The sequence below is a fragment of the Protopterus annectens genome, chromosome 13.part0, assembly GCF_019279795.1.
Source record: "Protopterus annectens isolate FY-2018-M chromosome 13.part0, PAN1.0, whole genome shotgun sequence".
Taxonomy (NCBI): domain Eukaryota; kingdom Metazoa; phylum Chordata; order Ceratodontiformes; family Protopteridae; genus Protopterus; species Protopterus annectens.
This window is the reverse complement of record NC_056747.1, coordinates 262,243,208-262,257,057: the sequence shown is the minus strand read 5'-3', so window position 1 is coordinate 262,257,057 and position 13,850 is coordinate 262,243,208. Positions and strand designations below refer to the sequence as shown.

The following is a 13,850-nucleotide window of genomic DNA, read 5'->3' as shown; positions in this document are numbered from 1 at the left end:
AATGGAAGCTGAAAAGAATTGAGCAGTTCCCGAAGAGTTCTTAATCATTTGGAATCAAAGGTTAGTGTATCTGCTGAACCACTAACACTGTAACCAAAAAGATGAAACAATCTCTTCAGTCCCTTTGGACTCCAGCTGTCCCAGATTCCTCTCACCTTTGGGTAACAGACATTCAGAAAGTGATGTTACAACAAAAAACTTGGCGCAAACCTTTTAGAGCTAGGATGCGTCCACGGATAGTTAATTGTTTCCAGTACCGCTTGAGTATAGAGTACATGTGGAAGGGAGCCACCTATTAGAAGATCCTTCTTCTAATGACTCCAGTCTTAAACAATTCAGGTACTCACAAAGCCCTAAGTCCTTCTAAAGCATTTGAATAGCATTATTGCCAATATAACCAAATAGCTATCTGATTTGCTCACATATTTTCCCAGAGCTGAGAACCTCAGCTTTCTAAACTGGATTGAGGCCACTAGAATTGGGCCTTTGACCAATACTAAGGCAGTTTTAACTCAATAAACAAATGGAAACATCACAGTTGACTTAGCCTTAACAAAAAAAAAAAAAAAAAACTTCAGTTGATTATAAATGAATTAATCCCCAGGAAAACACAAACAGTACTATCACAAACAATATTATCAAGGACAGCCACAAAAATATAGACATTACATAGCATAAAAAAGCATCTTGTACACAACTCCAGGAAAATGTTATGTGATGTAATACTGTTTAAACATTCGTACTGTATAGACCTAGCTTATGGCATACAGTGATATAGCCCTGACTGTAACCCAGCTAACCCAAGCTTGAATAGCAGTTCAGGTATTGGAAGACCCAGACAAGAGAGGGTGGGGTTAGCAGATTATGCTGGTTTGCCCATCCAAGAGGAAGGACCTGGTAGACCTGGTCAGGACAAGCTGTCCCTGTCCAAGTGGAGGTTTACATGAGACCAGTGGCTGCAGGACCCAGGAATGTGGGCTTGGTGATATCATCAAGTGATAACAGCCTTTCTTTGTATGTGTGGGGTAACACATATGTTGGGTAAGACATAAACCCAGTCGCACATTAATACAGGAGTACATTTTAGCCTCCGGTGATGGGCTTAGGCCATACATGTTCTACTGCATTGCTGGGATGCCAGTGAGAGTACAAATTCTGCCATGGCTGCCTGTGTGATAGAGCCCAGTCTGCTCATGCCTTCAGTATAAAATGCCCAGAATGAGGGAATGAAACAGCTGGGTTTATGGTTGAAGGTTTGACAGTCAATGGGCGTAATGGGAAATAACACCTAGAAAAAAACTTTTGCACTGTACAGTACTTGTATAAAATCTCAACTTAGAGGTGCCCGGACTGAAGAGACATCTCATGACAAGATGACACAAAAGAAGGGAAAAAAATACCTCATAGAGATGAACTCAGCACTAGAAATATTTCCTTTGTGTACAAAGCCTGATTTTGATGGCGCCTCCATTTGTTTAAGTCATAACTGTAGCATCTTCTTCTTTTGGCTGCTCCCGTTAGGGGTCGCCACAGCAGATCAACTGTTTCCATTTCTTCCTGTCCTCTGCATCTTGCGCTGTCACACCAACCACCTGCATGTCCTCTCTCACCATATCCATAAATCTTATCTTAGGCCTCCCTCTTTTCCTGTTACCTGGCAGCTTCATCCTTAGCATTTTGTTCCCAATATACTCTGCATCCCTCCTCAGCACATGTCCAAACCGATTAATCTTGCCTCTCTGGCTTTGTCTCCAAACCTTCCAACCTGGGCTGACCCTCTAATATACTTATTCCTAATCCTGTCCATCCTCGTCACACCCAGTGCAAATCTTAACATCTTCAACTCTGCCACGTCAAGCTCTGACTCCTGCCTTTTTGTCAATGCCACTGTCTCCAACCCATATAACATAGCTGGTCTCACTACCCTCTTGTAGACCTTCCCTTTCACTCTTACTGGTACTCATCTGTCACAAATCACTCCTGACACTCTTCTCCACCCACTCCATCCTGCCTGTGCTCTCTTCTTCACCTCTCTTCCACACTCACCATTACTCTGAACTGTTGATCCCAAGTAATTAAACTCATCCACCTTTGCCACCTCTACAACCTGCATCCTCACCATTCCTCTATCCTCCCTCTCATTCACACACGTGTATTCTGTCATATAAGTCATAACTGTAGCATAGATATCTATATTACCAACAGTCCCCTGTTCCCCATCTTTTACACAAGGTCTGGATGTTGTGTCAACTGTCACCATCTATCTCGATTCAGTGCTTCTCTCCTACCTTCTTTAACACCCATGCCTGACTGTTACAGGTCCTCTCTCATATAATTCATCCATCTTTGTGCTGTACAGTCTAATGTTATCTTGCCTTTTTCCTGTCTCTCCTAGATCATCTTCTTCCCCAAATTGTCTTCTGATTTCCTGCACATGTTTCTGAACCACTGTAATTGCTTCTCTTTGATGATCTCTGCTGTTGTCACTACTTTGGTGTTTGCTCTGATGTCAGTATTTCTTTGTCTGTCCCACAGTGTGCATCCTACCACCCATTTCAGGCACTTCATCTCGATCTTTCTCAGCTGCTCTGGATTCACTGCTCAGTTTTCTGTGCCATGTAGAAGTGCTAGTCTCAGAACTGCTTTGTACACCTTACTTTTCAGCTTCATTGGTGTTTTTTGCCACACACTTCTCATGACATCATGTGTCACATACTGCTCCTGACACTGTACCAGTTGGCTGCAACCCCTTTGTATGTAGCTTAGTTGTAGCACATACAATATGAGAAAGCCACTTTGGCACTTTCTTCTCTCCTAAGTTATGGAGGTTTATATACCTAGCAGGTCCTAAGTGGAGGCATTGTCTTGCTGATAAAGTCAAAATCTGAATTCTCCCAAAGTTACTTGACTGAATAAGCCAGGCACCTGTATTCCTGACCACTGTCTTTCCCTCTGAAATTCAAATGGTTTTGCAGAAACGTCTTGCATTTTCTATTCTAAATATGATCCTTAAATTTCACCTAGGAAACAAGGCTGTTTATGTCAAGTAACTTTACCTAACTTGCCATAAACACAGCTTAGTGTTATCCTGGCATCTGTTTACTACTTGTGAACTGGAATTAGTGATATCTTCATTAAAATGTTACATAAACACAGCTTAGTGTTATCCTGGCATCTGTTTACTCCTTGTGAACTGGAGTTAGTGATATCTCAATTAAAATATTACATAAACACAGCTTATTGTTATTCTGGCATCTGTTTTGAATTGTCAGCTGAAGTTAGTGATATATTTATTAAAATATTACAGCATCCCTGCCCACACTTCTCAACTGTCCAGATTTTTGCCTCATATTTTTGGCATATTCCTTTTGGTTTTCTGACAAATCATTGACTATTGAAATAACTAAATAATGTCATAAATTTGAGTTTCAGACTTCATTTCCTTCAGAAAATGCATGCTAAGACAAATGCTGTTATTCTAGCAACTTTCTAACTCTGGAGAGCAATATTTAAAATTTGTCACTATTTTTGGGCCTTTGTCCCCACATTATTTTTGGCTTTGTCCACATTTCTTCTGCTGAGAGGTTGAGAGGTATGTCTCTACCCTGATGGTTTCCCTTCAGAATATCACAAAACCTTCACAAAGTCTGTTTCTTCTTTACTAGAATGAGTAAAATTTCTTTTAGCCCCTGTTTTACAGCAGTAATAATAATCTTTTGTATTAGAGTGTTCGGTAGTGGTGCTGCGGTAGCGTTGTCCCCTCACAGCAAGACGTTGTCGCGCTCGATTATCAGCTAGAGCGTCTTCTGTGTGGAGGCATGCGTGAATGGGTGTGCCTTCATTGAAGGTTGTGCATCAGGGCTGGTAACTCGGCACGTAAAAATCCACTACCAAACTTTAGCGGACCGGAGTTCCACTGTGGCGACCCCTAACCGGGATATGCCGAAAGATGCAAACAAACAGAGTGTTGATTATCCAAACGTCAATTATCCAAAACTTCATTTATCTGAATGCAGCCTTCCAAAGTTTTCAGGTATGAAAAATCATGAAGTCTGAATATGTAAACTTTGTACATATTCACTTGTGTGTGTTTTGTGAGCTAGTAGCCCACTCATGTGTGAAAAATATTCTTTATTTTCCACTGGAATAGCTGAATGGTTGAAAAGTGTATTCCCTGCATGCAGGAAAAAACAATATTTTAGAAGTTTTTATCCTGTTCAATGTCTGTTTGATTATCCTAAGTTTGATTATGCGAACTACTCTAGGTCCCAATTAGTTCGGATAATCGACTCTCTACTGTGCTGTTTGTTTCTTCTCATGTTACAGCTCTTACCAGTATTGTTTATAACATACTTGTAATGTTTTTTGCTTCTAAACTTGAGAATATTATTCCGCTTTGGTGTAGACTGAGAAGGTAAGGAAAGTCTTACATTGTTGGTATTCAGAGGCTCTGCTCATGTAGTAACCCTGGTGTCTGGCTTGTACTGAGCTTTAATTTCTCAGCTGTGCTGCTCAAGTCTACATGTAAACTTGTTTCTTGGGATATTTTATGAAAGCAACTGAACATCTTTGGGACTCCATTTCTGTAAAAGTGATTGCTTCTATATGTAACTGTTGCACTGTTTATTTTAAGGTGGCTGACCGCTCCCTATCCCGTAGCTGCACAATTTGGCAGTAAGAAGGACTTTCTCACCTTATTATCTCTTCAATATTTATACCGAAATATTTCCCCAAAATCCAACAGCTAATCCTAATATCACATATCCTTAATATGGTCAGTTTAAGATTCAGCCTTAAATCGCAGTTTCTTCACCGTTGGCTTTTATTTTGATAACATGACGTTTTAAGGTATGCTATGCACCAAATTCCTTTCCTGCTATGCTTTATGTCTATCTCCTTAAAGGAGCAGCACACAGTAGGTGATTAGTGACTTCCATGGAGTAACATGCATTGTGTATGCTTAAATATCATCAGATTAGAACCCAGGACACAGACAGTTTTCTGATGGAGTTGTCTTTAGGAACTATGTTTAATATCCTTGATATAGCAGTTCTGATTAAGCAACAGACTGTTCCATAAACTCTCTACCCATATCAATATTTTCCATTATCCATATGTGGATGGTATCATAAATCGTATGAAGGATTTACAAAAAAATGTTGGGAGGGGAGTCACAAGTCTCCCATAGTCGCTTTCTCTCTCTCTTTAATCTTCATAATTCCATCCCCATATGCTGCTGCAAGGAAAGCATTCCAGATTATCAGTTAAGTATCTTGGTCATGCCTTTACTGCTTGCTTTCCTCGTGTTTCTTCATGGTCTAGATGGTACTTTTAAGAAGCCTGACCTATTGATGCTGGATTATGACGCACTCACTTTCCTCCTAATGATAGTAAACCTAAATTCATGAGTAAAATGCACTTTACCTGGAAGTAACTTGTTGGTTAGCATGGAATGATGGAGTATTTTTTTCTCTTGCTAGCTGTTACTTAACAATTAGTATTTCCTCCCAATCAGATTTGTTATGTACTCCTGCTGACACTGGAGGAAGCAGTGAGCACAGATGAGTGTAGCAAATGAGTTTTAAATCTCAGCACCTTCTGATGTTGCATCACCTATGATTCTGTGAACAGGAATGTTTCTGCTTGCATTTCCAGCTCACTGGTTCTCAGCGAACATTATCCTGCCACACTGTATCTTGACATTTGTTAAAAGTAACATATGCCAGTATGTTGGATTATTGTGATCTTGACCTCTTCAGACCTGATTCAGTTCTTCAGCTGTACGTTTAAACATTTCCAGAAGACAAGCAAAAGGCACCAGTGTCAGGTTTATATGCTGTTAGAGAAGCATAAGACACAAGTTCTACCCTTAGATCTGCAGGGACTTTCTTTAAATTTACTGAAGGCATAGGCAGAGTGTGTGTGGTAGAAAGAATATGTATAAAAAATATGAATATTTTTCATTAGAACTGCAAGAATTCCGTGGTAGTTTTATAAAAGTCATATAATTTTAAGTTCAGTGGGAAACCTGCTACTGGCCACGTTCATTTACTTGACACTTGCTGTCAGCCTATGAGGACTGTTTTTTTAACTGAGCGTAGTCGTGGGAGATATTAATTATTTTCTCTTTTATGTTATGCCTAATCTATATCCAGGTGATATACTTGCTCTTAATCAACTTGTATGCATTGTTAACATACTTATCCACTTTTGTAGCAGTTAACACACAGAAGGGGTACACTTAAGTATTCACAGGGATAGTCGTTGCATTCAGATTATAAATTATCTCATTAATGGTGAGGGCATGGTCACCCACTCTCAGGGGTCTTATCACAAATGGGCACTTGTATGTTGGTACTGGCATAGTTTTCTGATATGCCACCACCAAATGGTTTGACTTAGCACAGAGGCATGACTTATAATCTGGAAAATAATGCATTCTCGACTCTTATCACGCTTCTAATGGAAGCCAAGTGTGATGAACTTGAGAGTATTACTGCAAAAGCCCCCAAAAAAAAATCTGCATTCAGTATGTGTCTATAATATACCATCTCTCAAGTCACCTTGCGGCAGTCCAGTTTTTAATAAAACTTTTAGAGAATTATATGAGAACCCTCAAGTACATACTGCACCTAAGACTTTGGGGGTTTACATGTAGCTCTGTAATGAAGTTGGCTAGGCCATACTGTTGTTGTCAGTACAAAGATTTTTGGTGGTGGCATATAGATACATATTTCAGTTTCTACTCTGAATTCAAGTCATAGATTGAACACACTTTACACAGAGCCTTCCAGTAGACAGGGAAAGGTATCATTCTAAAGTTCATATGCGGTTGGAGAAGCAACAAGACACACATGCTACCTGTAGCCTGAAGCTGAATATAGTGCAGTTCAGTACCCTGAACAAGCCAATAGCCTTGTGGGACTATGAGAAGTCCCTGTCTATACAGGGGAGAATCTGGAACAGTCTGATGTTTTGCAGTAAACTCTTCTGAAAAATAAACTTAAGGATTCAGTTATAAACTACACTTATGCTGCACTTTTAGGAGTAAAGGTAATGGTTCATAGGTTGGTACTAGGCTATCGGCCCTAGGGCCTATACAAGCTTAGCCATAACAATTCCCTGGTTATTTCTTCCCACACTATTTACTTCCCTGGACCCCTGTCTAGCAGGGTGACTGACATGATCCCCGGGGTGAATTTCCTTTCTCCCCTCCAATCGTCAAGGTTCCTTTTGAAGAGGGTCAAAGAGGCACTATGCTTGATATGTATGGGCAGTCTATTCCAGAGTTTGGGGAGTCTCTGGGTCAGGAACCTGGAACAGCTGCATCCCTGAGAAAAAGAAATATGACAAGTTTGTTGGGACCCAGATCTAATGAGAATTAACAGGATGTCAGATTCTAATGGGTGAACCACTGCAATAGATATGCTGTGCACTGCAATGCATGGCATTTCTGTTTGGTGAACATTTTCCTGTTTTGGTGTTACTTTTTTGATTTGATGTTTTTTTCAAAATGTTTATTAGTTAGAGGGACTTTTTCCCCTTTATTTTTGAATTATTTAGCTGGGGAATTTATTTGGTTTTTGTACTGGGACACTGGAATTTTACAGCCAGTGAGTCTGGTTAAGAAGGGAGTTTAGGACAGTTTGGGCTTTTTATTACTATTATTAATTCAGAGGAGTTATTTTTGACTGGGTGTGGTATTTCGTCCTGCATGAAGTGAATTAGGTTTAAAATCTGCATTTTAAGTGCTATGCATAGGTCATAGATTGGCTTTTATAGCAGTTTGGCTATACATGAGGATGGCTTCATTCAGGAGGCTGGTTTCTGGAGGACCTCTTGGGGCATCACTTTAAATTAGCTACTTAATGTAATAAGTAAGTGTTGTATTTGATCTGCTTTCTTTCCTTTGCTGTTGATTTCAGGTCTGACTTCATGTTATATATTTGGTGAAAACTATGCAGAAATGAGGGGATTTGTTGTGTTTTCATATATTAGTTTTTAATATGATTTGTGATTGTTTCTGTACTTTTTAGAGTTTCCTAAATACATTATTGTTTGGCTATGGTTGTTCTTTCCTTGTGTTATGGGACTCCTTTTAATTTTTTCAGTTCTTTTAATTTTATTTTTTCTATTTTGTGATATTTTAATGGGTGGGTCATTTCTTTATGTCTGGATTTATTTATTCATTCACATTCCTTGAACAGACGTTCAGTGGCCATTTTGTGTGACTTTCTTTTGTTTTGAGGAGTTAGTTTGTATTTTTTTAAGTTTGTATTTTCTTGTACTACTTGCTGAAGCTTAGTGCCAGGACTATATAGGCCTAGGTACTGTTGAACCTATGTGCATGTGGGTATGTGCACATGCACACATGTACACTTATATGTGTGAGTACACACACACACACACACACACACACACACACACACACACACACACACACACACACACACACACACACACACATACATATTATGTATTTTTAAAATAAGTCTGGCAAATCTTCTGCAGGTTTGTTATTTTATGGTACATAAATGAAACAAGGCTTAAGAGAAACATTTTTTTTATTTTAGTTCAAAAGTTTACGATGTTTGGCTTGACTGTATGCATGCATGCATGTGTGTTTTACAGGTAAGTACTGGAAGTACAAGTTGTACTGAAACTGCACTGCTGGACTCTACTCGTAGAGGAAGGATGGGAAAATAGTAACTAAATGAAGAAAACAAATAAATGAGAACTGAGACTGGCAGTAGAGTTGTGCCTCTAGCAATGCAAGTTGATTGCCTCTGCTGTATACAACGAATGAGCCTAACTCTTAACACAGAAACATCAGAATGACCACACTGCACAAATTCTATTAGATAGACTGTGATTTCTTGATGGGTTGTGTTAGCTCTAATAAATCTTGTAGTTTTATTTGTTATACATTTGCTCACTAGGTAAGCCCACTGTGCACATGTGTCTGTTTTTAGGGGTGACCCAGGAGCACTGTGTGGTTTAGTTAATTGCTCAAAGGTGGCAGGAATCAAACCTTTTACCCTGGCTTACATGAAGCAGATCATTAACAGCTCCGAATCTTAGTGCTGTGTGCTATCTCCCTGACTAAAAGTTCTTTTGACGATGTAATTTGTGAGGTCAGGAAAGAAGCGGCACAAGACAAAGGTTTTCAATCAAACAGATGGAAGTTATGCACGCTTCATCAATGGACTCTGCCATTATAACTGCATAGTCAGCCAGCTGTTTGTAGTTCTCTTCTACTGTGTTGTAGAATCATGCCCTTTGCATGTAAGATACAATTCACAGATTGGCAGAAGATCCTTTGAGCTTTGGGTTACCCACATGGCTGTATAACTGCGAAAGCATGTATCATTCCTCCCTACTCCCACCTTCCAGGAGAATAGAAAGAACCCAGTGCAATATTACATAGTTGTATTCCAAACCCTGCATAGATATGCTGGCCTTATTATTATACATAGAATAGTGATATGAAATATTGCAGTAATGCTTTAACATGGTGGAACCCAGTCTGTTTCCAGATGACTTTGAAAAATTAGAACTGATTAATTGCTATGCTCTAAAGTTTTGAGAAACAGGCTGAAACATTAGAATTTGCAGCCTTACCTAATGCATACTGTTTTTTCTTTTTCTTTTTTTTTAATTAGGTACACGAAGAAATGTTCAGTTAAATGTTTTGTGCTGGCTGTCCTTGGGACTTTTGCCTTCTTGTTCCTTTTTCAGAGGAAACAGTTTAATAGCTTGCAAAAGGTTACTGAGAAAACAGAGTATGTGTATACAGAGACTACAGACACTCAATTTGAATCCCAGCAACCAATTCCTTTGTTGGAATGCAAAGATACATCTGCGTCTGACATGCCAGGTTTCTCTAAACTACCAGACCACATAAAGGACTTCCTGAGGTACAAGAACTGCAGAAGTTTCCCAGTCCTCCAAAATGCCCCCATGAAGTGTGGTGGTCCTGAGCAATCAGACAAGGTCTTTCTTCTTCTTGTGATCAAATCATCACCCAGGAGCTACACACGTCGAGAGACCATCCGTAAAACATGGGGACAGGAAAGGACATATGCAGGGGTACAGATACGACGTGTCTTTATACTAGGAAGCAGTTCAAATCAGAATGAAAACAAAAAAATCCAGCAACTGCTCTCGGTGGAAAGTGAAGAGAATGCAGACATTCTTCAATGGGATTTCTATGACACTTTCTTCAATCTGACCCTGAAACATGAATGGTTGCAGAAGACCTGTCCTCATGTGAAATTCCTCCTGAATGGTGATGACGATGTCTTTGTTAATTCTGATGCTATGGTGGACTATTTGTTAGGGCTAGAAGGAAACCAGGGTGATAAACACTTGTTTGTTGGACAGCTTGTTTGGAATCCAGTAGTAAAACATGATAAATCAAGCAAATATTGTGTACCTGAAGCAGTAGCTCCTGGAAATGGTTATCCTCCTTACTGTGCAGGTGGTGGGTTCCTGCTATCAGGTTTTACAGCCAGGGAGATATACAGAGCATCCCAAAATATTACACTTCTGCCAATTGATGACATTTATATTGGGATGTGTCTGCAAAAGGAAAGCTTGTCACCAGCATCACACTTTGGCTTCAGGACAGGAGGTCTAGACCTCCCTTCTTCATCTAAGAATTCCTTTGACCCTTGTTACTATCGCGAATTTTTGTTAATCCATCGTCTTATGCCTTATGAGATAGTGATGATGTGGAAGGCCATACATGACCCAACCCTAAAATGTGGTATTTCTGTACCTTGAGAGTATTTCTTACATCCACAGATCTTTAAGATATAACTGTGCACACACCATGACAATCCATTTTAGTTAACAGAATGCTACTCTGCACCACTGCATTGCCAGTACTTTGAACATTTTAGCAATTTTTTAAACAAGAATTAGAAAAGCATTAATAATTTTGTTTTTTACTTGGAAGAATCATGATCAAACATTGGACAGAAATGTTTAAGTGGTAAACTGTGATCTATAAATGTGTAGAAACCAGGGATATTATATTATAGAGGCAGATGTCATAAAAATATTAACCAGACAAAGAAGTCAAAGGGCATGGAAATGAATAACAGTTATGCCTGTTTTAACTCTAGGACTTGAAAAACTGCTGTCTGAATGGTTGAAGTCATTACAGTATCATAATGAGATTACACTATGATATCATGATTCAAAAACTGAAAACAAGGAACAAAGTTTTTACAGTCTATAGTCATATTTTGTGGCATTAGTAATACTTTCCATTACATGATGTGGTGTCATATAATTAGTTCATTCAAGGCTGAAAACACATTGCAGTAACTTGTGACAAATATCTAATACATGATGTTACATCATAAATGCCACATTTACTTATTTATTTGATAACCTAAGGTTCTTTTCGGCCACACTCTGGATCAGAAAGGCAAAGACAAAAATATCCAGTGGGTCTACATGTTGTCTCACTATCTAAAATGAACAGTACACAAGCAGTAAAATTCCAGAGGAACATGAAGCATAAACAAAAATTTCAAATTTAGAGGTGCTATATATAATAGATATGGAGCTAACATATCAAGTATATTTTATAAATGTGTGTTTGTGTATATGTTTGTGTGTGTGTGTGTGTATTATATGTTTGAGTTTATGTATGTGTATATGTATATATGAAGGTGGACTTACTTTTATCTAAGTGATCTTTGTTCATCATCTATTTAATTAGCTGCAGTTGGTTGACTAAACAGATGATCAACAGGTATGCGGGTTTGTGTAAAGACCCCCCCTAAGCCTATAAATGGTAACACCTATCCTCTGCAATCTCTAAAGTACTCACTAAAAGCAACACCAAACACAATACAAAGTCCATAAGGTAAGCCAACACATTACCCAGAAGAGAGGTGCCAGTATGATTCTATCATAGTCCATGTGGGCATTAACAACCTGAGGCGTACTTCCCTGGACTATATGAAGAGAGACATTGTTGCTCTCTCTGAATAGGTGTTTCAGGCAGGGTATATTCCTTGTATTGAGAAGCATTTTACCTTCACCAAGGGTGTTGCCACAGTGTGAACAAAAGATGATTGACTTCAATGACTGACTTAGTTTCTGGTGTCCTTCCAGAGGTATTCAGTATTTGTTAGCATTGAAGAACATGGTTAACGGACCATGTTGCTTTGCAAATGATGGTCTGGACATGTCTTCCTTAGACTTCTGAATATTGGCTAAAACTTTATCCACCCCCTTGGAGCCTTTTTTTAGGCAATGCCAAATTGACAAACCTAGTGACATAGCAAAAAAAAAAGCCAAAGAAACTTAAAGGTGTAACAAGAACTTCAGCACCCTATACGCTCTCCTTACTCTGGAGAATGTAGACATCTGACAAAAAAAGAAAAAGTAGGTAGTGTCACCAAAGGCAGAGCACATTAAAATACAAAATTCAGAGAAAGAACAGTTCTGCCACCAATCCTGCTAAAAACTTGAAACTTGAAAAATTTTAATAAAAATAAAACAATGATAAAATAAAACACACTGGCTCATAAACCAGATAAGCGCTTTCGGTGTAATACCTTTTTCAAATCCTAAATGTTAGCCAGTAAAACTTCCTGTCAAATACCATCATTCTCTGGTATTCACTCATTCAAAGATACCTAGTAGCCATAGCAATGTATACGCCCTTTCAATTAAGTTATTTAGAGTGCTGAAGAGGTTTTCCTTTTAGTGCAGGTTTTAAAGGAACAAATGCATTCAGACCTGGTGGCTGATCTGAACGCAAGTTCATTATCCACTTCATTTCTTCAATTTCTGTTTGATTTACTAAATCACCACCTCTTAATGTTTCGTGGAGCCTAGTTAGTGTTATAAACTTAAAAGAATGGCTACTATTTGCATTAATATGCATATAAAGTGCATTACTAGTAACTTTATTTCTTATGTCGGATAAATGTTTTAGAATATGTTCTTTAAACATTTGGTTCGTTTTTCCTATATAGTATGCCTTGCAGTGACTGCAGGTTGCCACATATATGGTTTATGAGCCAGTGTGTTTTATTTTATCATTGTTTTATTTTTAACACTTTTCAAGTTTCATGTTTTTAGCAGGATTGGTGGCAGAACCGTTCTTTCTCTGAATTTTGTACTTTGATGTGCTCTGCCTTTGGTGACACTACCTACTTTTTCTTTTTTGCTTGCATAGTTTTTGGTGGGAGCGTCACACATTCACTGCACTATGGAATCAACATTTTCACAACAACCAAAATTGGAAATGGCAAGCAGAAGGATTTATGCTAATAATTTAATGGGTCTGTCTAACCCACTTCTTGATTTCAATTTTGAAAATGGTACTTTAGAACTACCAATGAACAGGGGAGAAACTTTGTTGTTTGAGAGCATTTACAAGGAAGTAGAGAATGCAGCTTTTAAATTAAAGCATTTACAGTGGCAACACTTTTATATGGAGGTGTGCCTTTATCATCATATAATTCCACGAGGCTTAAAAGCAAGATGTATGCCAACTTATGGCAATATGTATCCTGAACTACTTGCCAATTGGCAAAGGATAAATATAGAAACCAGTTTCAGCTATATGAAACTTTTGGTAGATTTTTTTAAGCCTCAAGAAGTTGAAACAGCAACCCTAATAGAACAAAACAAAATGAACTAGAACAAATGACATTATCTGATAACTTGATGAAACTAGGAATGCTGCAAGATAGACTTGATGCTTTTATGATGTTAAATTAAAAGGAGTGAAAAGTAGCAAATTTACCAGGGATTTTAATGATTTTAAGAAGGGCCATTTGTTTGAATGGCTGAAAGACAAGAAGACGACCATGCAGACC

The 13,850-nt window shown here is 38.5% G+C and overlaps 1 protein-coding gene across 1 annotated transcript in view; it reads left to right on the top strand.

The window, feature by feature from the left end:
* Positions 1-11,628, top strand: part of LOC122787890 (N-acetyllactosaminide beta-1,3-N-acetylglucosaminyltransferase 3-like) — a 32,179-nt gene extending 20,551 nt beyond the window's left edge. The window contains exon 2 of the mRNA XM_044054813.1: positions 9,663-11,628. Coding sequence (XP_043910748.1) covers positions 9,663-10,785 — 1,123 coding nt within the window. The 3' untranslated portion in view covers positions 10,786-11,628. The remainder of the gene's footprint in view (positions 1-9,662) is intronic.
* The last annotated feature ends 2,222 nt before the right edge of the window (positions 11,629-13,850 follow it).